Source organism: Pestalotiopsis fici (genome assembly GCF_000516985.1).
Source record: "Pestalotiopsis fici W106-1 unplaced genomic scaffold PFICI_Scf_1, whole genome shotgun sequence".
Lineage (NCBI taxonomy): Eukaryota > Fungi > Ascomycota > Sordariomycetes > Amphisphaeriales > Sporocadaceae > Pestalotiopsis > Pestalotiopsis fici.
The window spans coordinates 5648546-5670805 of record NW_006917091.1 but is presented as its reverse complement, the minus strand read 5'-3'; the positions used below and the strand labels follow the sequence as shown (position 1 = coordinate 5670805).

General features: G+C 49.5%; 8 protein-coding genes across 8 annotated transcripts; 4 read left to right on the top strand and 4 right to left on the bottom strand.

The window, feature by feature from the left end:
• Positions 1 to 216: 216 nt before the first annotated feature.
• Positions 217 to 1829, bottom strand: PFICI_01661 (uncharacterized protein; the record flags this gene model as incomplete). Its single annotated transcript, XM_007830242.1, has 2 exons — positions 217 to 1395; positions 1449 to 1829. The coding sequence occupies 2 exons, from the start codon at positions 1827 to 1829 to the stop codon at positions 217 to 219; spliced, it is 1560 nt and encodes a 519-aa protein (XP_007828433.1).
• Positions 1830 to 2584: 755 nt separating this feature from the next.
• PFICI_01660 (uncharacterized protein) lies at positions 2585 to 4706 on the bottom strand (the record flags this gene model as incomplete). The annotated part of the gene is made up of 5 exons (XM_007830241.1): positions 2585 to 2656; positions 2718 to 2810; positions 2881 to 3962; positions 4012 to 4234; positions 4473 to 4706. 5 exons carry the CDS (start codon positions 4704 to 4706, stop codon positions 2585 to 2587), a joined length of 1704 nt encoding a protein of 567 aa, XP_007828432.1.
• Positions 4707 to 8713: 4007 nt separating this feature from the next.
• On the top strand, positions 8714 to 9772 carry PFICI_01659 (uncharacterized protein; the record flags this gene model as incomplete). The annotated part of the gene is made up of 4 exons (XM_007830240.1): positions 8714 to 8857; positions 8970 to 9281; positions 9360 to 9421; positions 9469 to 9772. 4 exons carry the CDS (start codon positions 8714 to 8716, stop codon positions 9770 to 9772), a joined length of 822 nt encoding a protein of 273 aa, XP_007828431.1.
• Positions 9773 to 9968: 196 nt separating this feature from the next.
• PFICI_01658 (uncharacterized protein) lies at positions 9969 to 11828 on the bottom strand (the record flags this gene model as incomplete). The annotated part of the gene is made up of 5 exons (XM_007830239.1): positions 9969 to 10196; positions 10257 to 10757; positions 10814 to 11324; positions 11378 to 11535; positions 11613 to 11828. 5 exons carry the CDS (start codon positions 11826 to 11828, stop codon positions 9969 to 9971), a joined length of 1614 nt encoding a protein of 537 aa, XP_007828430.1.
• Positions 11829 to 14171: 2343 nt separating this feature from the next.
• PFICI_01657 (uncharacterized protein) lies at positions 14172 to 16390 on the top strand (the record flags this gene model as incomplete). The annotated part of the gene is made up of 5 exons (XM_007830238.1): positions 14172 to 14603; positions 14654 to 14866; positions 14934 to 14978; positions 15034 to 15135; positions 15185 to 16390. The coding sequence occupies 5 exons, from the start codon at positions 14172 to 14174 to the stop codon at positions 16388 to 16390; spliced, it is 1998 nt and encodes a 665-aa protein (XP_007828429.1).
• A 398-nt stretch (positions 16391 to 16788) lies between these two features.
• On the top strand, positions 16789 to 17766 carry PFICI_01656 (uncharacterized protein; the record flags this gene model as incomplete). Its single annotated transcript, XM_007830237.1, has 1 exon — positions 16789 to 17766. The coding sequence occupies one exon, from the start codon at positions 16789 to 16791 to the stop codon at positions 17764 to 17766; it is 978 nt and encodes a 325-aa protein (XP_007828428.1).
• Positions 17767 to 18190: 424 nt separating this feature from the next.
• Positions 18191 to 20512, top strand: PFICI_01655 (uncharacterized protein; the record flags this gene model as incomplete). The annotated part of the gene is made up of 8 exons (XM_007830236.1): positions 18191 to 18356; positions 18428 to 18669; positions 18738 to 18848; positions 18911 to 19055; positions 19131 to 19285; positions 19341 to 19498; positions 19575 to 19923; positions 19994 to 20512. 8 exons carry the CDS (start codon positions 18191 to 18193, stop codon positions 20510 to 20512), a joined length of 1845 nt encoding a protein of 614 aa, XP_007828427.1.
• Positions 20513 to 20862: 350 nt separating this feature from the next.
• On the bottom strand, positions 20863 to 21462 carry PFICI_01654 (uncharacterized protein; the record flags this gene model as incomplete). Its single annotated transcript, XM_007830235.1, has 2 exons — positions 20863 to 21199; positions 21287 to 21462. The coding sequence occupies 2 exons, from the start codon at positions 21460 to 21462 to the stop codon at positions 20863 to 20865; spliced, it is 513 nt and encodes a 170-aa protein (XP_007828426.1).
• Positions 21463 to 22260: the final 798 nt, after the last annotated feature.

Here is a 22260-nt window from a genome sequence, read left to right as displayed (position 1 = left end):
ATGAGGTGCTCCTATAATACAATGAATCCTCTACAAAGAAGTCTTAGGTTAGTGGCCAGCTTGTTTGACTTGCAGCGACTCATATCAACATTTTTTGGTCAAATCGGTGTCGTCTCAACTTCAAGCAGTGCAACGCCCCAAAATACAGAAGTTTTATAATTACAAACAAGAAGTCAATTATCAAAGCAGTAACTCTGTGCATGCACCAATTGGTTTCTAAAGTTGAGCGCCTATCTCAAAGACGACCCGTTTATACCTTCTGATAGGATACTTTCCACGTTTATTGGTCACTTGGAGTATTAAATGCTGCAGCTGCGGCAATGACTTGTCTCCATCGGCAACCGCTGAAACGTCAATCCTCGTCGCATTGACACTGATAATTTGACCCTTTACGATCCCCGAGAAACCCGCGTCATTCCAAGATGTTGCATTGGTAAACTCGGAGTCTGAGTCTTGAGATGTAATTTTCAACCCACCATCCGTTGGAAAGTATGGTTGAATGTGAAGCGTCGGATCCCAATACTGGTACCATTGAAATTCCAAATCTCCATTGCTGCTTGTATTGTCCGTGTCAATCGTTTTCGTGGCATCCAGTATGATCTCATTGCTGCTTGAGATATTTGAAGGGACGCGGATCCACATCGTTTCGGGCCCTTCGCTCCCGTTGACGTTGATGAAGGGGGGATGAGAGACTTGGCTGAAGTCGCTACTATTTGACCACTGCATTCTGGCAGCGAAATCCTCTTGGAAGGCTGCTCTCCACCTCCAAATGGTGGCATAATTGTTGAAAGCATAGTTGCCATCTGTGTCGAAAACTCTATCCATGGTGTCGAAATAATGCTTAGTGGTGCCATGAGGCATTGTCGCAGTGTCGTAGCGTCCGCCCCAGCTACCCCATTCAATGTGATCCCGATTACCCAGGCCGTTTTCAATGAGCCACATCCACGAAGGCGAATCGCCTTCCATGCTAAGGGCAATGTCTGGATATATCTCCCCCAAGGGTCCGGTAGACTGGATATTTGCGGCCAACCAGTCTGCGCTCACAATAGAGTTGTTGGCCCCGCTCATTCCTGAAAAGCCCATGCCTTGCCATGCCGCGTTCGGATAGATGGCCCAGGCATGACTAGAGACAATGTACACAATATCGGGATATGTTTGACGAATCCATTCGCCGGTATCATCTTGGTCTGAAATGGCGTAAACACGCAATTTGTTACGCAATACGCTGAATTCATCCTCGGTATATGTCACTGAAGCGTACTGCAGTGCTTGGGCAAGTGTATTGGCGCCACCCCACAAGCTCACAAACAATGGCTCTTCGGATTCCTGCAGGCTTGAAATCAACAGAGCAGCTCCATGGCTCAACTCTTGTTGAAATGCCGCTTGCCCGTATACCTGATTATGTTAGTCATCTACATCGCCTCGGAATCCAGCTCCATCATACGTACCGTGGGTCCAGATGTCACACGAAGCTTCAAAGTTTCAGAGCTTTCATACGAGGGCTCGAAACCGACGTGCTGGTTCAGGTTGTCGACGACTGTGGCATAAGTATCCAAGATTGCTGTTATCGCTTCGGGATGTGTATTGTTTTGTAGCCAAATCGATGTTGTTGCAACCAATCCTCGCGTATCGAAGCTATTGGCGTACAGTAGATATCGAATCAAGGATTGAGAATCATCAGGTTCGTTCAGAATATCGGTCAGGATAAAAGTACGTGGCTTAGAAACGAATGATAGAGACTCAGATTGGTCATTGAGACTACAATGCGAAGCTGAACCAAGCCCTGGCACCAAGCCAAGAAGGCCGACGATGAAGGTGTCGACCCTCATGTTTCGTGATTATGAATAGAGTTGGTCTTTAGTTCGCCGCAAGCTTTAATTTTTTATACTCTATCCGGGAAATCCAAATGACGGAATGTCCGGATCGCCCATTCTTAGCAAATGTTTAGACTCATTCATCTTTTCGGATTTCCCGTCGACCTGTCTTGGTATAACGTGGTCCTGGGACTAGCCCTGGCTTCTGATTAGTCAATTGCCCCAAGGTGACTAGGTAGGTATCCTACCCCAACTTGCAAATCCACACTCGGCACATCCCCACGGGGTAGTCCCGGTCATCCTTGGCCATGACATGAAGCTTATATCTCCATCCATTGGAACGGCAATTCGGTGTCATGTTTCTATGCGGTGCTTAAAATTGCCGTATTGGGCGAGACCAGCGCTAAAAACGGTCATGCGACGCACTGGGGAACGAGTATCATGTGGCGTCAAGGACGACAAACTGCTGACGCGCAACTATAGAATAAGCTTTGTGCTCCCAAAATACGCTTCAATAATGAGTATAAGCACCCAGAAGATATCGCAGCCCATTACAGTTGCACGACAAATGACTATGTGCACCACGCATTTTATTTTAATATCCTTGAGATTGAAGCTATCAAAGAACTTATATGACTGAATATTTACAAATAATACAAAAAGCCTTTGAAGGATCGAAAATAGCACCAAGGAGCTGATAATGTCAAAGTTCGCGAAGAAAAGCACTTGACCAGCAACATGGGTACGCTGCAGTGTTAGAGTGTCACCACTTAGGTGGCGTTGGAGACGGTGAGCAGCTTCTGGTAGTTGGGTGTACCAAGACCAGTGGCGGGGTCCCAGCCCTGAAGTTATCATTAGCAACATGTTTCGGTCAACGTGAGAATGAGACTTGGTGCAACTTACAGCAATGGCGGTGAAACCAGCGCCAGAGATGGCAGCACAACCACCGATGGAGCCAGCAGTGATATCGGTCAGGGCGCTTGAGGCGTTGCCGTACTGTTACACGTAAGTTAGTAGTCTGTTTATTCCAAGCAAACATGCGGGTGGCACCAGTGATGCTACTTACCAACCAGGGGTTCAGGAAACCAAGAGCAGACTTGCCAGCAGCCAGACGGTTGCTGTTGACGAGCTCAATGATACTGGCAAAGGTGGGAGCAGCGCAAGAGGTACCGTCGACAGCCTCAGTCTTGCTGCCGTCGACAATCTCGAAGTAGGTGGCAGCAGCAGCGACGTCGGGGTAAGCACGGCCGGCACTGTTGTAGTACTGGGTGTTGCCGTCCTTGTTCTTGGACAACCAGGAGGAAACCTGGGTATCCTGCCAGGTTGGGCGGGTGAAGTAGTTGGAGAAACCACCGCCACCGTCAACCCAGGCCTGCTCGGTGGTCGAACCAGTGGTACCACCGACCATGGTCACGTAGGGGCAACCACCGGGGAAGTCGGGCTGGTAGGCCTTGGAGCCGCTGATGGTGCAGCCAGAGCCGACACCAGAGTCACCAGAGGCAAACAGGATAGAGACACCGGCGGCACCGAGCTGCATGAACTGGTTGCAGGTGGTTGAGGCGACGCTCTTGGTGACGGAGCTCTCATCACCACCGTAGGAGACGGAGACGACGTTGGGGCGCTCGGCAGCGCTCAGAGCGAGAAGATACTCGGAGAGGTACTCGTAGATCTGGTTGTTGTTTCCACCGACCGAGTAGAACTCGTTGGGGATCTTGCTGGTAATAGCACGGGCGTACTGGACGTCAAGGTTGGCCTCGACACCAATGTTGGCTCCAGAAGGGCTGGCGGGGCACTGGCCGCTGTTGACGCTGGTGCAAGTGTAGCTCAGAGCGCTGTTGCCGAAGCCGGAAATGGCGAACTTTCCAAGGAAGGTCTTGAGGTCAGCAGTGCTGGGCCACTGCTTGATGAAACCAGCAATACCCATCTTACCCTGGGTCAGGGCAGTGGCGCCCTTGAAGTTGTACAGGGTCGACAGGGAAGTAGGGGTGGTGTAGGTGACATCAGGTCCAATGTCAGTGCGAACCTTGGGGGTGATGGGCTTGAAACCAAAGAAGGTCGTGGGCTGGATGGTGCTGATGTGCTCAAACAGAATCTCGGGCAGGCTGACGCTGAGGGCGCGAGTGGCCTTCTCACCAGTCTCGGCATTGGCTGTACAATGTTATTGGATCATTCTCACGAAAACTGCGAAGAGACTCACTGTAGCTGTTGTACTTGGTGTTGAGGAGCTGCTCGGCCTTGCTGACGGTAGTGGTGACAGTGACAATGTTTCCACGCTCGTTCAAAGAGGCAGTGTCAGAGAGGCTGTTGTTGCCGAGCCACTCGAAAACGAGTTGCCGGGATTCCTCCTTGGGGGCAATGATGGCGTCAATCTCATCACGAGTCATGTGCTGACCATACTTGGCGTTACCGGGAGTAGCAATCTGTTGTCAAAGTTAGCTGACTGCCACTAGAACCCTACATGGTCGAGCCAGGTAGCCAAGCATTGAAGCGAGGTCTTGGTATAGAAACTATAGTGTCCCACAAACCGAGTTGTCGGGTCCATCCTGCATTGCCAAGCTTCTTGGTATTGCAATCACTTGGAATATTCCAACCAGCACAACTGTTTCCAATATCCGCCGTGTTTGAAGGGTTTGTACGACGCTGGGAGAAAACACTTACAGCCAAGGCCAATTGCTCGAACTCGACCATGTTCTGTTGAGCCAACTGGATGTGAAGCTCAATCGACTCATCGGATCTAGCGGCGATCTCGTCCTGAGCCCAAGAAGAGGGAGCAGCCTCAACGGACTCCCAGACACTGGTAGACGGAACATCGCGACGTCCGGCGGATGGCAGAGCCAAGGCGCGGGCCGCAAGCGCCAAAAGGGCGGGAGCGACGGTAGTAGACACGAACATTGCGCCCAAAGATGTGTTTCCCCTGGTATGAATGACTTCGATACAGCACAAGAGTCCGACGGGCCAAGAAAGACAAGACTTCTTGGCTCCTTGGCTGCGTGGCCGTAGATATACTATCGACCTTGGGCCATCCGGGTCCCAAGTCTTGGCATTGACCAATGAGGAAGCCGGAGCAGTATATTAACATGAGAACGACGTGTTGCCAAAACAAGGTTGTCTTGTATAGTATCGGGCGCACTGATGCGTGAGGCTACCTGCCGGAACACCACCATAATAACCACGCGACGCTCAATTGGCACCGGTGCCAGGCCGATACTGGCATACCAATCGTTTTATACTATTTCTCCTTACGAAATAGGCAAGCGTGCGCCGCTTCGAATGCTTCCATAGTATTTGGCGGTTGTTCTTTGCCTGCCTATTGTGGGCTAGCCGCCACCCCTGTCGCAGCCTTCACATGTGCAACACCATCGGACGAATAACAAGGGATGAAGGCTACATCGTGAAAGGCATCAGCCCATGGATCTCATCTCCTGAAATTTGGGCACGCTTTCAGCAGTCATCCAAATTGATCTCATTGGCAAAGTCGCTGCGGCCTCTGACGTCAAGGACTTCAATATCACAACTCCACTGATAGCTGACCTGCAGTTTCTGGCACTGCCAAGACTGTGCATGTCCATTGTATCAAGTAGCAATATAGAGCGCGAATAATTCTCAGATGCGATGGAAGGATTCCGGCAAATTCGTATTCTCAATAAGAAAAGCCAAAATTTACATGACTAATCATGTTCCTTCGGCAACCTTTCCCGTCAGTGACATGGCTATTCTCGGTTTGTTCCTCGTTCCGGGGTCCCGGCGACAATGGAAAGACAATCGCAATGCACCATCGGCGTCTGCAAGATGGTTCTATAACAGGAAATCGTAACACGAGATTGGCTTTTGCATATCCGCTGATGATGATCTTTTGGAACTGGACCTGACGAAATGGTAACCACACCGGGCAAAGTCCTGCATCGACTATTTTAAGAATACTTGTTCATCGGCGATATCCCGTGTGAAGCACAGGAGGCAGCCGCTTGCATATTATTCTAGTCATCATCTGATCAGAAACAATCTGCCGTGGATTTCATGTAGTTTATGTCGGCGGTGTGCGCTCCTTCATGTCAAGTACTTGCTGTGGAACTATACTCAAAAATGCAAGTCGTCAGATTTAAGCTAGTAAATCGTGCGTTCGTTTCCACTGAAATGTCACTGAGCGTGTTGTTATCGAGAGAGGAATGCATTTTGTCTGAGCATCTGAAAGAATAATACTGTCAACATCACTTTACCTCGGCATCAAGAATTCACCGAGCACGTTTTTAGCATAACAAGAGCAAACGTATACACGAATATTACTAGGAGTAGGTGCGTTATGGAGATTCATGTTTGTGTCTGGTAGATTGCTTGTTCTCATGGTTCAGCTATCAGCCACACTACCACAGCGGGGTTTACCACGTGTGGTAGCCGGACGGGCTCGCATGGGCGGGCTCGCACCATGAATGAATAAAGAAGCACATCGAATTAGGTTCTTAGAATTACAGATGTTGTCCGTTGACTGTCATTGTACTGATCATTTTCCAGAAGACTGGTATGTTTTATGCAATTTTCTGTTGGTACTTTGCATGCACACCTATATAATTTGGACGTTTTATACAAATAATATCCATCCTTGTATAATTAAACGAATGTTTTTATATAGTTGGTAACGGCTTTACTCCATATAAATGAGTGTGAGTGTGTTTAAAATCGGCAAAGCCGGAAACAGACCAGATGAATAGCACAAATGCCTTCTGCACTGCTGAGAAGAACCTGATCAAAGTACTTCACTAAAATGGCTACAATTTTTGCCTATTTTTATCGAGAGGAAAAACCAGTGGGAAAAAAGCCACTCGATATCACTTCTTGCAACCTGGCACCTTAAGCATTGGCCTATTTTAATGGAGTTTAGTTACCCATTCTCAACTCTTGGACTTTAAAAGTCTCGACTTACAACGCAAGTACCCGTGAGACCAGAAGGACAGCCGCACTTGGGATAGCATGGCGCACGAACACTAACCCCACCGAGACAGTGGCAAGAGGTCTTTGAAGGGCATTTGCAATTGGGAAAGCAAGGGCAAAGTTCCCCAGCACGCGCCTCCAGAATGTTGAGAGCTTCGTTAGGGGTCGCGGGCGTTGCCATGGCGAATGCAGCAAATGCCGCCATGAGTGCTGTGGTCAACTGCATTGTTTGATATTGGAGAAGGAAGAAGAGGCAAATAGTATGTCAATTGTGTATGATTTCGAATGACTGTCGAACTATGGCTTGATGGATGAAAGAAAAGGGGCTCGTTCAGGAGCTCATCACTACCTCTATATATACATCGTCTAAGACAAAATCTGTGCTACATGTCCAACATGATGACGGGCTTCCTGGTCCTAAACCTTTCACCATAATTGGTGTTAGACGGGTGCGAGGGCTGAAGCAAGCCATTCCCGCCACGAGTCGTCCTGTTAGCCAGGGAATTGAAAGCGAAGCAACCTAAGACACTTCGGACATGCCAAAGAAAAGATCGACACATATTGGCCAGAAAGAGGAACAGTCCTAAAGGTCGAATACCCTCTGAATATGCAGAGGAGACAAGTTCGTGACACGTTTGCTTATTCTCAGATTTGCAATTCATTCGGCGGCCGCTCAATAATTCTACTGAGATAGGCAGTCTTTGAAAGACAGACAGATAGAGATCATGATAATGAAGATCACGATGTTGAAATGAGCATTCCTCTATCTGAGGCTTTGGGGCCCAATATTGGTGCATACACAGCCAGCCTTGTTTTGACGGAGTCATAACATTGCACGATGATATCAAGAATTCAAATACCATGCGGCCGGAAATTGTGCCGTATATTGGACCTATAGCCTCTACTACTACTTGAATAGATCTTGTACACACTCCAAACAACTTATGGCCAAAGCAGCTTTGCGTCTCCATACTCCTTTTGTTGGTATGACCTTGATGCATAAACCGGCAGATCCGAGAACAAGCAAGTCGCGAGAGTTTCAACCTCCCGCAATTAGTGCTTACGTTCTGTGAAGTTTCGTGTTTTTGAGAGCAATGATCGACCTAGATGCCGTGCTCACAGATGTCAAGTGGCCAATATCCCTGGGACTTTTGTCTCCGCTCCAAGCACCTCAAAGGGGGTGTCAATGCTCAGTTACATGTTATACGATCCGACCAATTAAATTTCAACGGCGTATAGGAAATGTCAATATCTTCCGGTGGATATACGTCGCTTTTCCAAGACCGCTTAGCAAAAGACTATATCAACCAATAAGATCCCATCGATTTGCCAAGTAGAAACAAAATCGGCATTTCAAGCATCACAACATACTTTCAAATGATGTTGTGCTGTGAGACATGGTAGCGGGGAAGACATGCCACACACTGAGACCAATTACCTAAGATGTCCACGTCGCATGCAAAAGGAGATCAGGCAATTCCCGTGTGCTGACGACGCAGGCGGGGAGAACTTTTAGCCCCGACCAAACTGAAGCCGAAACGCATTTCGTATGTTGGCATGAGTAAACTGCCAAAGGTTCCAGACACTTGGAGTGTGACATTGCCGCTTGTCAGCGCCCCGAAGGTTTGGTGATGATATGCCACCGTATGAATAATGACGTCATTTACGCATTGAGTGAGGACTTTAACCATGTGCTTACTCGTCCCCTCGCAAACTTGACTTGGCAGTAGTGCACTCGCACTAGTGATGGTGATAACTCAAATGCTCCAATTCACCAGCTTCATGTAATTGAGGTTGTGGGTCATGGTCTTAACGGAGATTTCTCCCGGATTTAACATTGAGAGCGGGGTATAAATTGCTGACAGCGGACGCGACTCTATACAACTTCCTGCCTGATTATTTCTGGTTGTTAATTTTGGGTCTGAAACGAAGTCAATCCGACGAAATCCTCCGCTAATACTCAATCATCAGCAATGGCGCACAGAGTTTTTCTAGTCACTGGCTGCTCAACCGGCTTCGGCTCTCATCTCGTTCAAGAAGTCATTGACCAGGGAGATATTTGTGTTGCTACGGCACGGAATCCGGATCAGCTCAAGTTCAACAACACTTCTGACAAGGTTCGCCGTCCTGATACCTGCCACCTCCAAGGCAGCGTCTTTGATACCGTGAACTGACGCCTTGGCCGGTAAAAAGAACTTTCTACCACTAAAATTGGATGTGACGAAACAGGAAGACATTGAATACGCATTCACCCAAGCCTTGAAAAAGTTCAACCGCGTCGATGTGGTCGTCAACAATGCAGGTTACGGTCTCGCGGGCCCGTTTGAGGAGGTCGACGAGCAGCTGGCGCGAACGCAGATGGACGTCAACTTCTTTGGTCTAATTGCCGTAACCAGAAAAGCCATGAGCGTCATGCGAGAACAAAAGCCGCCGGGAGGAGTGATTCAGCAAGTGACGTCAATCGGAGGTCAAACTGGAGTCCCGCTTTTTAGCATCTACTGTGCGAGCAAGTGGGCGGTGGAAGGTTTCACGGAGGCACTGGTAAGCTGCGCGCAAAACTGTTGGTGGACAGCCACCAGTCAACCCCTACACGAATGTCACCTTACTGACAATTTACAGAGCAAAGAGGTCAAGCCCGAATGGAATATCAAGTTCACTTGCGTCGAGCCAGGTGGTTTCAGGTATGATCAGATCTATCAAGTGAATATTGGTACTAACATCATTATAGGACGGACTGGGCCGGTCGCTCGATGAAATTTCCCGAGAAAAGACACCCAGCCTATGATCATCTTGATGCCAAGGAGAAGATGGGAGCTCGCCATGGTACACAAGCCGGAGATCCAAAGAAGGGTGGAAAAGCAATGTATCAGCTGGCCGTCATGAAGGACCCACCGCTACGGATGGTCATTGGAAGCGATGCTTACTCCTCTATCCAAGGGAAATTGAAGGACTACAGTGAGCTATATGGACGACCGGACATGAAGAAGCTGGCTTACAGCACTGACGTGGACGGATGGAAGCAGCCAGAGTAGGGGCACCCAGTATCTTGCGGTATAGCTCAGATTGCCTACGACGGTGTCATCTAAGCGCCTCACCGCCAATGAATGCTTCCAATCTCTCGTTCAAGTTTCATGTTCTTAAGATTATTTGCTGAGTCTTGTACTGCAAATTATGTATCATGTGTCAACCGACGGAGTCTCTTGACTATACAGTTCATCCCCACTGAAATTAGTGAGCAAACCTAAAGTCGAGCCTCTTACTGCCTTGGTCGGTGGTGTTTGCCAGATATTCGTCCTTTTGCTCAGCCGTCAAGGCGTTCCACTGCTTCTCCTTCTGCTTGTTTCTCCACATGTAATAACCCTTCATCCCCATGACAAAGACCATGTTGAATGCAGTGATGGCGATTAGTACTTTGTTACCCCTTCGGTAGCGAGGCGCATCATCGGCACGATAGATCTGTGGGATTCAGGTCAATCAAGAGGGAATGTACAAGGGATACACTAAGATTGGACATACGTTTGACGAGATGATATTGCTGGCCTGGACACACATGTTGTAAAATGCACTTCCTACTGTCCGCGTGCGCACCGTTCCCGCATTTCTAGACGTGATGGCGACGAGAATGGCGTGCGTGTAGGGGTTGCCAATGATCAAGGCCGACAGCGAGTACCAAGCCCATGGACTGGCACTCGAGGAAAGTGTTTCCAGAGCAATCAGAAGCGGAAGCACCCATATCTGGGTGATGAGAACAACGAGGAATCGATTGTTAATCTTCTCCGAGTACCAGGTCCAGAACAAAAGCTGCAATAGATATACTACGTAGGCCGGGATGGTCAATAAGTTTGTTTGAAATGTGTCAAAGCCGAGCGATTTGAGGTTGAGGGTGATATAGGCGGTCGTGGGAGTAACTCCGATCGACCAGGTGAGGCCGTAAAAGTAGATTGGCCATAAATCGTAATCCTTCATGGCCCGCCAAAGAAGCTTTGGTGTCAAGCCTTGTCGGTTGTGCATATCACTCTGCGTGTATGTTAGCGCCAATAGGCAATTTGCAAGGGTGATTGATGGGACCATACTTTTCCTGGGTCATCACGAAGGATCCTGTTTACCATGATTTTCTCCTCCCTCTCCGTGAACCAGCCATCCTTGCCCCGGAACCAGCTGGCCGTCTCCGTAGGCGAAGGCGGCAGATAAAACCAGGACATGATGCCAATAATAGCAGTGACTCCGCCCTCGAGCGCAAACATCCAGCGCCAGCCAGCCCAGCCGGAAATACCGCGCATGTGCAGGATACCGTATGCCAGGAATGCAGACACGATATTGGTCATGATGAAGCTGGACCAGAAAAAGGCGAGACGGACTGGAAGTTCTTTGCCCTTGTAAAAGTATGAGAGGTAGAGGACGACATCGGGGATAAAGCCGCCTTCGATCAGCCCCATTAGCGAGCGTGTTGCGTAAAAAGAAGACTCTCCAGTCAATCGGCTTTGACAGCAGGCAACAATGCTCCATGTCACCATTTGAATCGGAATCCAAACGTCGGGTCCCAGCTTCTTGCTAATCATCTGAGACGGCAGCTCGGCACATAAACTATAGTCGGATAAGTGTTTGATCGAGACCAAGACATCTGCTCATCCACTTACAAGCTCAGGTAGAAAATGGTCTGCCCATAGTTGTATTGATTTGTTGTTAGACCAAGGTCATTGAGCATGTTGTCGGACAGTGCTTGGGTGATGTTGCCTCGATCTAGCTGGAGTGCGAAGAACATCAAGCAACACCACGAACAAATCTTGAAATCCAGCTGAGGTCACGTTAGCACACATAGTTAAGGATTGGTCAAAAATATTTTTTGACTTTTGAGCACGCTGAAACTCTCACCCTTCTAATCAAGTGCTTCTCTTCTTGTTCAGACCACTGAAATTGGGGGTCATATCGATGAGCGCCCTCATACTTCTCATTCGGAGCATAATATTGTTCATTCCCTCCGCGAGCAAACGTGATTTCTTTGCTCTGAGGCTCGGATTGAATAGATGCAGTCACTGCCGTAGTGTGTTTCTCCCCATCATAGGGAATGTCGTCCTGTGTGCTTGCCATCTTGACGCTCGAAAGTCACAAGAAGGAGGACGCAAATGATGCTTTGGTTACAGGTTCTTTATTACGTTGGATTGATGGGTGCGAGCGATATTTAATATCATCTGGTTCCCCCCCCATCGAGTCGCATCATAGCTCATGCGCGATCAAGGATTATTGCTCGGTGCGGATCTGACCCGCATATGATACATGTAATGGTTGCAAAAAACGATTTGTGTTGACAAGATTTGACAGGAAACATTGCGTTCAAGTCGAGCTGCTCAGGTGATGTGATATGTGGCGCATATTAGCCAGACCAGACAGCGAGTTTACGCATTGCAGCCCCGAATAGTTTGCAATATTGCTTCTAGACTTATGGCGTCTTTGAAAAGCTGAAGCCTTTGACGAGCGAGGCGCGGGTATGTGTATTCCCCTCAGTGCTCCCGAGTGACGACGAGAGCGCGCAGACTGTATGGTGCAATATCACGTCAATGGCGATTGGCCAATGAGCGTGGGCCCAAACATCAGATACCTTGATGCGTTGCAACCAACACTCCATCAACTGCGCAAGAGACATGGAAGAACTTACATAAAGATAAGATCATGGGAGTGATAGAGACCCAGCACAGTGGGTGCGCCTACGCCACCTGCAGCGAGTGTTGTTCCGATTTGCCGCCAGTTGCGGTTTGCCTCTATTCTCCTGCAACGTCCATGTTGAGTAGCACCGGTCACAATGTACCAATGTCAGATCAAAGAATAAGCCCAACACCGATTCCACGTCTGTTATTATAGGTGAGGTCTATGAGAAAGATTCTCTGCCTTGGTCGCATGACTTTCGTGGGTTGCTCTGATTGTATTTTGTGCACTTCCTGGTTCGTCGCGGCAGCTGTCTCTTGTAGACAACGACATTGAGCTGCAGCTTTCACTCACCAACACAATTATAGTCGGAGATATAATAACTAATGCCAGACCTTTTCAGACTAGTGGTTGTGCGGCTGAAATGCCACCATTGTATGAGTGAGGCATCTGCAGGGTGCCGCTTGTCCTAGCGCAGAGGTAGTCTCTCTACTCTGGATCCGTTGATTATATCTGGCAAACTTGGTAGTGTGTTGATGTCGGGGTTTTCTGTCCAGATTCAGTCGCATATCTCCGAGCATCGCCGAGTATCAAAATACGAAACTATCGCAACCCGCGGCATTACAATGATGTGTTAGAAAACCACAAGGCAAGAGGGGAAATATCTAATGAACAAGTGCATCGTGTAGTGGTACAGAGGTCGACTTGATTCCACAACAACCCTTTAGCTTGGCATGAATATCTGTGGCAATTTCCGGGTGATTCATGTAAGTGGCTCATGTTGAAATCATGTAGACAATTTCGCATCTCAAGGCCTTGAAGGGATTCGTAAGTTGAAGTGTTACTTGAAGTGTTACTAGAGAGAGAGAGAGAGAGAGAGAGAGAGAGAGAGATTGAGGTGTAACACCTACCCGTGGACGTCAGTGTGCCCCACGATGCACTAGTAGTACTAGCACTTGAGCACTGGGAGAGATACTTGCCGGACCTCCCCCAGCCACCCGCCCTCCTTTGCTTCCCCGCGTTACCTCCAGCCTCTACTCTAGGGTTCTAGGCTGGGCAACTTGTCTGCCGCCCTAGTCGCATAATTGTGAGTTTATTAGGCGACCTGTTCACCTGCTAAGCACACTGCGCTGCTGGTGCTTTACTGCTAACATTGGTACTTCCCCCGGCCAAGCCCCAAAGATTTTCCCCACGAATTTACGAATTCTCCGCCTCCTCCGTGAGCTGAAAGGACGCCCCCCGAACAAATTGCACGCGTCGCATCACACCATCACTCTCGTCGGTTTGATGGAATTATCCCCACGCGCCGCCTCGAGCTCCCACACATCGATCCATCCAGTTGCGCGATCCATCCAGTAGGTACGGAAGCGGAGCAAGTCGACACTTCGGCACACGCTGCTCCTCCTCAGCCCCCCACACACAGACTGCCGCTGCCCCCGAAATGCCTTCGCCCCACGCCTCCGGAACTGGGTCTTCCAGGAGGCATAATTTCACCTGTCGGATTTGTCACCGATCTTACACAAAGTCGGAACATTTGCAGGTGAGACCTTTGTTGGCTCTTCGTGTGCTGGCGTGTCCTCATGTGAGCTAATCAAACATCTCTTTCTTCATCTGCAGAGGCACGAGAGAACCCGTAAGTTTCTGTTTATTAATAAAAGACCGTTGATCAACAAATGTATTCCATGATGTGGAGCTGAAACTAGTGCCTCTCCTATAGACACTGGAGACCGGCCTTTTGCATGTTCAACATGTGGTCGCGCGTTTGCCCGTTCGGATTCCCTGACGCGTCATATGCGCATACACAACAAATCGGACAACAGTCATCAAGTCATTGTCTCTAATAACACGAATGACGCGGCCAGTCTGAGTGGTGGTAGCGATGCACATCCGCCGCCACCTCGTCCCGACAATCGCCGAGTCTCTGTTGCCCAGGTGCCCGCGGGCACGACACCGTCAAACGAGTATGCCTTTACCGCTCCCTTCTCGGACTTGGAGGCGGGCTTGGCATGGCCAGATGCCGAACAGCTGCTCCAGACTATTATATCGTCTGACTGGAATTCCTTGACCCTGCCGCCAGAGACATGGCCGGCCACGCATTCGACCGCCGGCGTGGTTCCCGATGCCCAGATAGATCCTAGGCTGCAAGAGACTCATGTCAACTCGACCCACAATGGGGAATCACACATGGCAATCCAAAGTCTCAGCAACATGATCACGAATGTGGTAAGCACTGACCAATCGCCATTCGGCAGAACAAATCTGACCTGACATAGTCGAGCCGCGTCACAAACGCTGTCGAGACGTTACCTGACTTGAACCCGGCCTTCTTGAACAACTGCCTACAGACCTACTTCACTCGCTTCAACCCAACATTCCCAGTCCTGCATAGACCGACTTTTGTGTTCAAAGAGTGCTCTCCTAGTCTCTTGTTGAACGCCATTGCCCTTGGCTCTCTGTTCATTGGCACAGAAGATGCCGTGTCAAAGGTTGGTACCGATCGCGATTCTTGTCTGGCGGCATACTCGGATACTCATGCTAATTGTCCAAAAATAGGGAGAGGCTTTGTGGCGTTTGGCTTATACCGCCGTGTCAACATCTGTATGTCGCAGAACCGCCGTTTTCTCATTATCCGAACGTGACTAAACATCTGTAGTGGCAAAGCTTTATGGCCCATCGAGGAGCTTACGATTCTAGAAGCGGGTTCCAGCTTGTGTTGACGGCACTTCTGGGCCAGACGTATGCGATGCTATCCAAGGTCAGTTACGTTGGTGATGACGACAGAACAATGTGCTGAGAGTCTACAGAATGAAAGCCTCCGAGTGACAAGCCAAATATACCACAGCTTGAGTTTTAATTGGGCAAGACATTGCGGCATGTTTGACCTGGACGGCGCTGCTCCGTTCAATCTTCCGGATCCGAATGATCGAGATGGGCTCGTACGAGGCTGGAAATTATGGGTGTCAAGAGAGCTGCAGTCTCGCGCCCTTCTTGGACACTACATTTTAGACGGGCAGCTGTCCTTCATGTCGGGCCAACCAACTTCTGTGGTGCACACTGCGAATCCGCTCATGATGTCGAGCAACTCTCGACTCTTCGATGCTCAGACTGCTGATGAGTGGTTTTCTGAGATGAAGGTCGTGGCAGTGACCTCAACCTCTTTCCAGGATGTCTATGGTGCCCTGTTTCAACCGCCAGCTCTTGACCCTGCTCTCGGCGGGAGCTCGCATCTATGGAATGTTCAGTCACACATTGATCTTCGCGTTATTCTCGAAGGCGTTCATGCACTGATCCGTGAAACGCAAGATCCGCTCTACGTTCCCACCATCTGGCGACCGCCGTCCTCGTCTGATATCAGCAATGCTCTTCTGCAGATTCGACGCCATCTAGAAGTAGGATGGTCCCAGAATTCGGTCGAAAAGCTCGGTCTCCTCATGAGATGGCATCTATGCTGCCTAGACGCAGTGGTGAAACTGACGGCTACGAGTAAAGATTTGTGCCGTCTATATCAAATCCCACAAAACTTGTTCCAAGTCGAAAATTCTCAGCAAGCACAACCTGCTGTGATGGATTGGAATGTCGACTCCTTTGACGCGAAGCGCGCATTACTTCATGCTACTGCCATTCAGGACATTGCCGCACAATTACCCCTTAGTCAGGTCAACTCAATGTGGATGCCAATACCCATCTTTGCAGCAGCCATGGTTTCAATACTATTTTGTCTCAATGGAGTGTCAACAGTGACCGTACCTTACACAGTCGACTGGAGCGTTGTACTAGATGCAGTGGACCCGACGACCGGCCACGATAATTACGAGGATAGCGGGCGCAGTAAAACACAAATGTTCTTTGCCTCTAATATTCAATCGCCAACATCGGCAATTGGACTGGCGCGAAATTTACGATACGAACTCAATTCGCTGCAAACAATTATCCACGGATTATCGGTGCAGTGGGGCGTGTGCGTTGAATTGGAACAGGTACTTCAGACTTTGAAGGCACACTGTCCATGAAATCAATATATATTTCTTTTATTATTCTTTTCGCCCAATAGCGTACCACAAAATCAGCGAATTTGCACCATCAACCATAGGAACAGTCATCGACAAATGGCTGGCCCGTGCACACCTGTAGAACTCCTAACTTTCCGGCTCGGAGCTTATGTGAAATCCCGCCAACTCTCTAGGAGATGAATACTGGTTTCAATTTTGGCGTATGGACGGACTTTCCGGTCTTTGATTTATCCAAGCTTATAAATACATAAAAGTCATACCGTGCATGCCAATGATCTGTGTGTTATATAATTAGGTATTAATTCTCATTGCGTTTGTGTCCAAACTGGGCGACTTATTCCTTCCATAAAGAGACGATATATGAACTGAACCTTTTTACAATGCAAATCCCCTCAATCATGTCTGCTATTCGGTTGGACGAGCCAGGAGACGTCTCTCGACTGCATTGGCATACAGATGCTTTGGTGCCTTCTCTGCAGGAAAATGAAGTCCTGATCCGTACCAAGTATGCAGGCGTCAACTTTATGGACACCCATTTCCGCTCCGGTCGCTATCCCGCAGCGTATCCTCTTATCCTTGGCGGCGAAGGGGCCGGCGTAATAGCCGCTGCTTACCCGTCGGTGGAAAATGAATTCAGACCCGGTGATCGCGTAGCCTATCTGGCCAAGAGCGGAGCGTACGCCGAGTACAACGCCGTCTCTGCAGACCGCGTGGTTCACCTACCAGAGCATATTTCCCTAGAGGCGGCGGCAGCGTGTTTCGCGCAGGGCCTCACGGCCGTGACCCTGGTGCGAGAAGCGCATGTCGTGAAACCCGGAGAATGGATCCTGATCCACGGCGCATCGGGCGGCGTGGGCTCGCTGCTCGTGCAAATATGCGCCGCGACCGGCGCCAAGGTCCTGGCGACGGTGTCGTCAAACCTCAAAGCACGCGCCGCAAGGGACCGCGGTGCCGAATTCGTCATTGATACCAGTACAGAGGAATGGGTCGCACGAGTCGGGGAGATCACGGGTGGTCACGGCGTAGATGCCATTTTCGATCCGATTGGGCAGGCGACTTTTGACGGAAACCTAGAAGCCATTGCCAAGAAGGGGGATCTCGTGTGTTTTGGTAATGCGTCTGGACAAATACCGCCAGTCAATGTGCTGAGACTGGGCGGGACCAAGAATATAAAATTGTGCTATCCCACGGTATTTGCCTACTTGAATACGCGGGAGGAAACGCAGGGATATGCCGACGACCTGTTTGAGATGGTTCGCACGGGGGTGGTTAAAGTTGACGGTTACACGCTTGACGATGTAAAGAAAGCGGGCACGGCTCATGAGGAATTAGAGGGGCGAAAAGCTGGCGGAAAGATTGTACTACAGATACCTTGAACACGACTGCAAGGAAAAGCTTTATAGACTATAGATCTCACCATGACTCTTCTCTATGGTATACAATTTTTTGTTAATCTCCACTCTGCTACAAATGGGGCCTCTACTCCAGGACAAGTACTATGTACTGTGTATACTCACTCCCCACGACCCACCATCACCACTCTGAGCCACCTCATCAGTGGAGAGTGCGGGGAGTCGTGGGGATTGTGGAACAAAGAGGAGTGTGGGGAAGAGATTATAAGGAGGCGAGTGACGGGAGCTTACTGATTGCTCATGATTATATCAATCAGGTCTGCCACATCACAAGGAAGATTCGCAGTCACATACTTTTGAGTGATCGAGACGTATCACAAACGTTTGATGCTAGCCAAAGACAGGTGACGAAAGTAACTGGTTTCAGTCCTTGACAGACACCGACAAAATGGGTGCCGACGCAGATGCAAAAGTAAGCAGTGCCTCAGCGGTATCGAATACAAGCAAAAATTCCAAACCAGAGCTTGCTGTCAAAAGTCGGGATGTGCCAGTTCTGATTGTCGGCGGCGGCCCAAGCGGTTTGCTCATGGCGTATATGCTATCGAAACTAGGAGGTGAGATTGTTCTCCTCCATTCTTGGACAATATCAGAGACTTTTGGATACTTATGATCTTGTTCTTGCAAGTCAAATCGCTCCTGATTGAAAAGTATCCTCAGAGGCTGGCAGCGCCCAAAGCCCACGCTCTGAGCCCGAGGAGCTTTGAGATCTGCCGCCAGTTTGGTCTGGACACGGCGGCCCTGCGCAAGTTGGGCTCGCCCCGCGAGGATGCCTTCTGGGTTAACTTTCTCACCAATCTCTCTGGCGAACGGATAGGCGTCTTGCCCTATGAGAGAATGGATCCCGAGGTCTTGAATGATACCCCAGAGGTGAGATATGCTGGTTTTTTGGTCGGTGTGAAAAAGCCTGTTGTGTCATCGCTGACCCCTTCTGCTAGATGATACATAACGTACCGCAGCCAGACTTTGAACAGTTTGTCTACGATGCACTTTTAAAAGATCCGAACGTGGAGATGCATAAAGGAATAGCATTTGTGTCGTGTCAACAGGTATGGCTTGTTCCGAGTACATGGCACATAGCACAAGAGGCTGACCAATAGCAAAAACAAAGCACGACGATATCGTCACAAGTGAGCTGCAAGTCCGTGAGACGGGACAACGCTTTACTGTACAGTCTCGACATGTCATTGGTTGTGATGGGGCCAAGAGCCAGGTCAGAAAACATCTTGGCGTCGAGTGCGAGGGTGAAGATGGATGTGAGTCTACCACCGTCAAGTTCAAATGGTATATGAGGGCGCATTTTGGCTGATACGTCTTTAATAATCCAAAAGATGAAACAATGATGACTATCCATTTCAGCGCCGATATGCGCCCGGTGGTCAAGGAACAAGTTGGAATGCTTCACTGGATTACGGATCCTGCATGTTCCGGGTTCATCATAGCATACGACTTGTCAGGAACTCAGGTTCTCATTAGTAATTTTGATGTGAGTAGAGCTACCCCCCAGAAACTGTCGAAGAGCTATGACTGATGTTACATAGTCCAAAAAACATCCTGTGGAATCATGGACTGAGGAGCTCAGTAGAACTGTTGTTGCAGCGGCTATTGGGACAGATATCCCTTTTGATGTTTTGAGCTACAGGCCCTGGATTCTGAGCCGAAAGGTTGCTAACCAGTACTCCGTTGGGAACGTATTTCTGTGAGTTTGTTCGGGCCAAGCGCTCCGATCTTGAATGCGTTTAATGTTTCGATACTGACTCTTGTCTCTTTTCAAGGGCCGGCGATGCCGCGCACGCCTTCCCACCCACCGGAGGACTAGGTCTCAACACGGGCTTGGCCGACGTCCACAACCTCGCGTACAAGATTGCCGCCGTGCACCAAGGCGGCGCCGGACCCGAGCTTCTCACGTCATACCACGACGAGCGGCGGCCCATTGCCATGATCAATGCGGCCCAGAGCGTCAAGAATGGCAAGGCCATCTTTTCCTTTCTCAAGACTCTGGGCACAGCCGGCATCGATGACGTGGAGCAGGCGCGCGCCAACCTCCTCAGGTCGATTCATGATCCCGACAAGCAAGAGATGATCAAGAGGGAGGTTGAGGGCCAGCGCGAGCACTTTGATAATGTGAGTTTGGACGGACCTAGCTTTGGATTCAAGTTTAAAAAAAAAAAAAAGCTAATCATCTGGATGAAAGCTGGAGTTGCACATAGGTTACGTTTACGGTTCCAAGGAGGTGCCTGCGCATGCTTCATACTACAAGGCCAAATACATTCCCGGTGCCAGGCTCCCGCACGTCTGGATAAATTTCATTGAATCAAGGAAGCCTGATTCTTTCAAGCCGCTCAATGTATCCTATGTCAAAGAGTGGACCGAAAAGGATGTATCTGCACGCCAGGGATCCACTTTGGACCTGTGCTCCTATGATTCCTTTACTCTCATTGTCGGGAATCAGCATGGCTGGAAACAGCGTTTCGAGCAACTACAAAAATTGCTCGCTGCCAAGACGAACGTCAAGGTCCGTCTCTGGTCGGTAGATGCGGATTTCACGTTTGCGTTCCCGGAGCAGGGGAAGCTGTTTTGTGAGGGATTTGGTCTGGAATCGGGAGGTGGCGTGCTCGTCCGACCAGATCAACATATACTGGCGGTTCTGAAGCCGGGCGATTGTACATCGGACATGGAGCATCATGTCATACATCACCTGCGGCCAACATGAGTTGAGGTGTCGTGAATATACACCATATACATGGTCATTTGATCGCGTTCACATGTATAGCAAGTCATCGAATGATGGGGCATGCCTATTGATCTTTCAGCCTCCACAGAGTGTAGTAGTGATCGCAAAATGCCACAGTTACCATGACGCCGGAGCAGCTCTTTGGATCTTGAAAATAGAGAGTAAATTATCATCGCTAGTCATTGGTATATAAAACCATCCAGATATTCGATTGCATATGTAATGCGGCAAATCATTTGTACGCCGTATTTTGTAACAAATATACATCATGGGCAATGTGGAGGGGATGATCAATGATCACTCGTGATCATGGGTCATGCATGAGCACTTTATTGCTTGATCAAAAAGTACCAATTCGGCGCGCTTTGCGACGTTCCAAGGTACGATTTCATCCAGCAATAGGTAGTTCCATAGTACTCTCCCCAGCCAGCACCGGCGCAAGTCCCGTTGTTTGCACACGTCGTCGCGCAGTCTTCCACCGTGTTTGTGACGGGATTCGAGATATCTTCGGTGCCTCCGCCCTGATTGTAGTCGAGGTTGCACAGGACCAGGAACTTGGTATCGTCCGAGGTCACATAGTAGCTGCCGTTGCTGGACGGACACGTTATCGCCGAGACGGTCGCGGTCGCGGTCGCGGTTGACGAGGTGGCTGTCGCAGTCGAGGAACTATAACAGTGGGGGAGCGCGGAGCGTTAGTTACTCGTGTCTCAGTTGCGGGCGCCCGATATATTGATATAGGAAACGTTGACTCACCTTGCCGCCGTGCTGGTCGAAGTGCTGTGGCTTGTACCCAAGCCAACACCCAGACCAACGGCCAAGCCAATGACGAGAACAGCCAAAAGAGGTCCGAAAATGAGCCAGAATTTCTTTCGTTTTATGCCAAGAATTGTCGGTTCAGGCGCGCCCTTTTCCGATGCACTCGGCCCCATGGTCCCTACTTGCGACGGCGCCCATTGTGATTGTGGTGGATGCACTGGCGAATTTGCGTACGGCGGCGACTGAGGATATTGTGGGTATTCATGGTAAGGTGATGCTGCTGCTCCGGCCCCGTATTGTGTATAATTTTGGTGATTTTGTGGTGTTTGATCAACTGGCTTTCCGAATATTGTCGGTCCATTTACAACATGTGGCGCCTCCGGTTCCGATACCACCTCAAGCCCGGCTTGTTCATGCACCTCGAGGCCCGGTTGCTCGTTGGCGTTATGGTGAGCCATGTCGCCTTTTACGTACTACCACCGCTCAGTTTGAATGAGTACACACTTTGTTTCTGATGCGCAATCCAATCTCTTGTCTGAAATATCACGGACTCTTCTTGTTTTGCCGCTTTGTTGGAGTAGTTTCAATGTGTGAGGAAAAAGAGGATTCGAAGGATTCAAAGTGACGCATGGCCATGGGGAATGAAATTAAAGACCAAGACGACAGACTGGACCAGACACAACCTCTCTGGCTCCTTGATCCCTACCTGCATTCGGCTATGATATTACCGGTACCATGGCTACTAGTTCAAGCTTAAAAGTTTCCAGAGCAGATCTTTTCTCCCTCCACTGTCTCTCTTGTCTCGCACAACCGCCAATAGGTGACACGTTGGACAGCGTTGAGCAGCTGAGAGGGCAGCAGAGTGAGGAAAGGAAGAGCAGTGGACCCTTGTAAATGATTTACCCCTGTTTACTTTACCGCAAGTAACCATAAATGGCTTGGTGCGCAGGACCCGAGCGCTGCAGAATCCC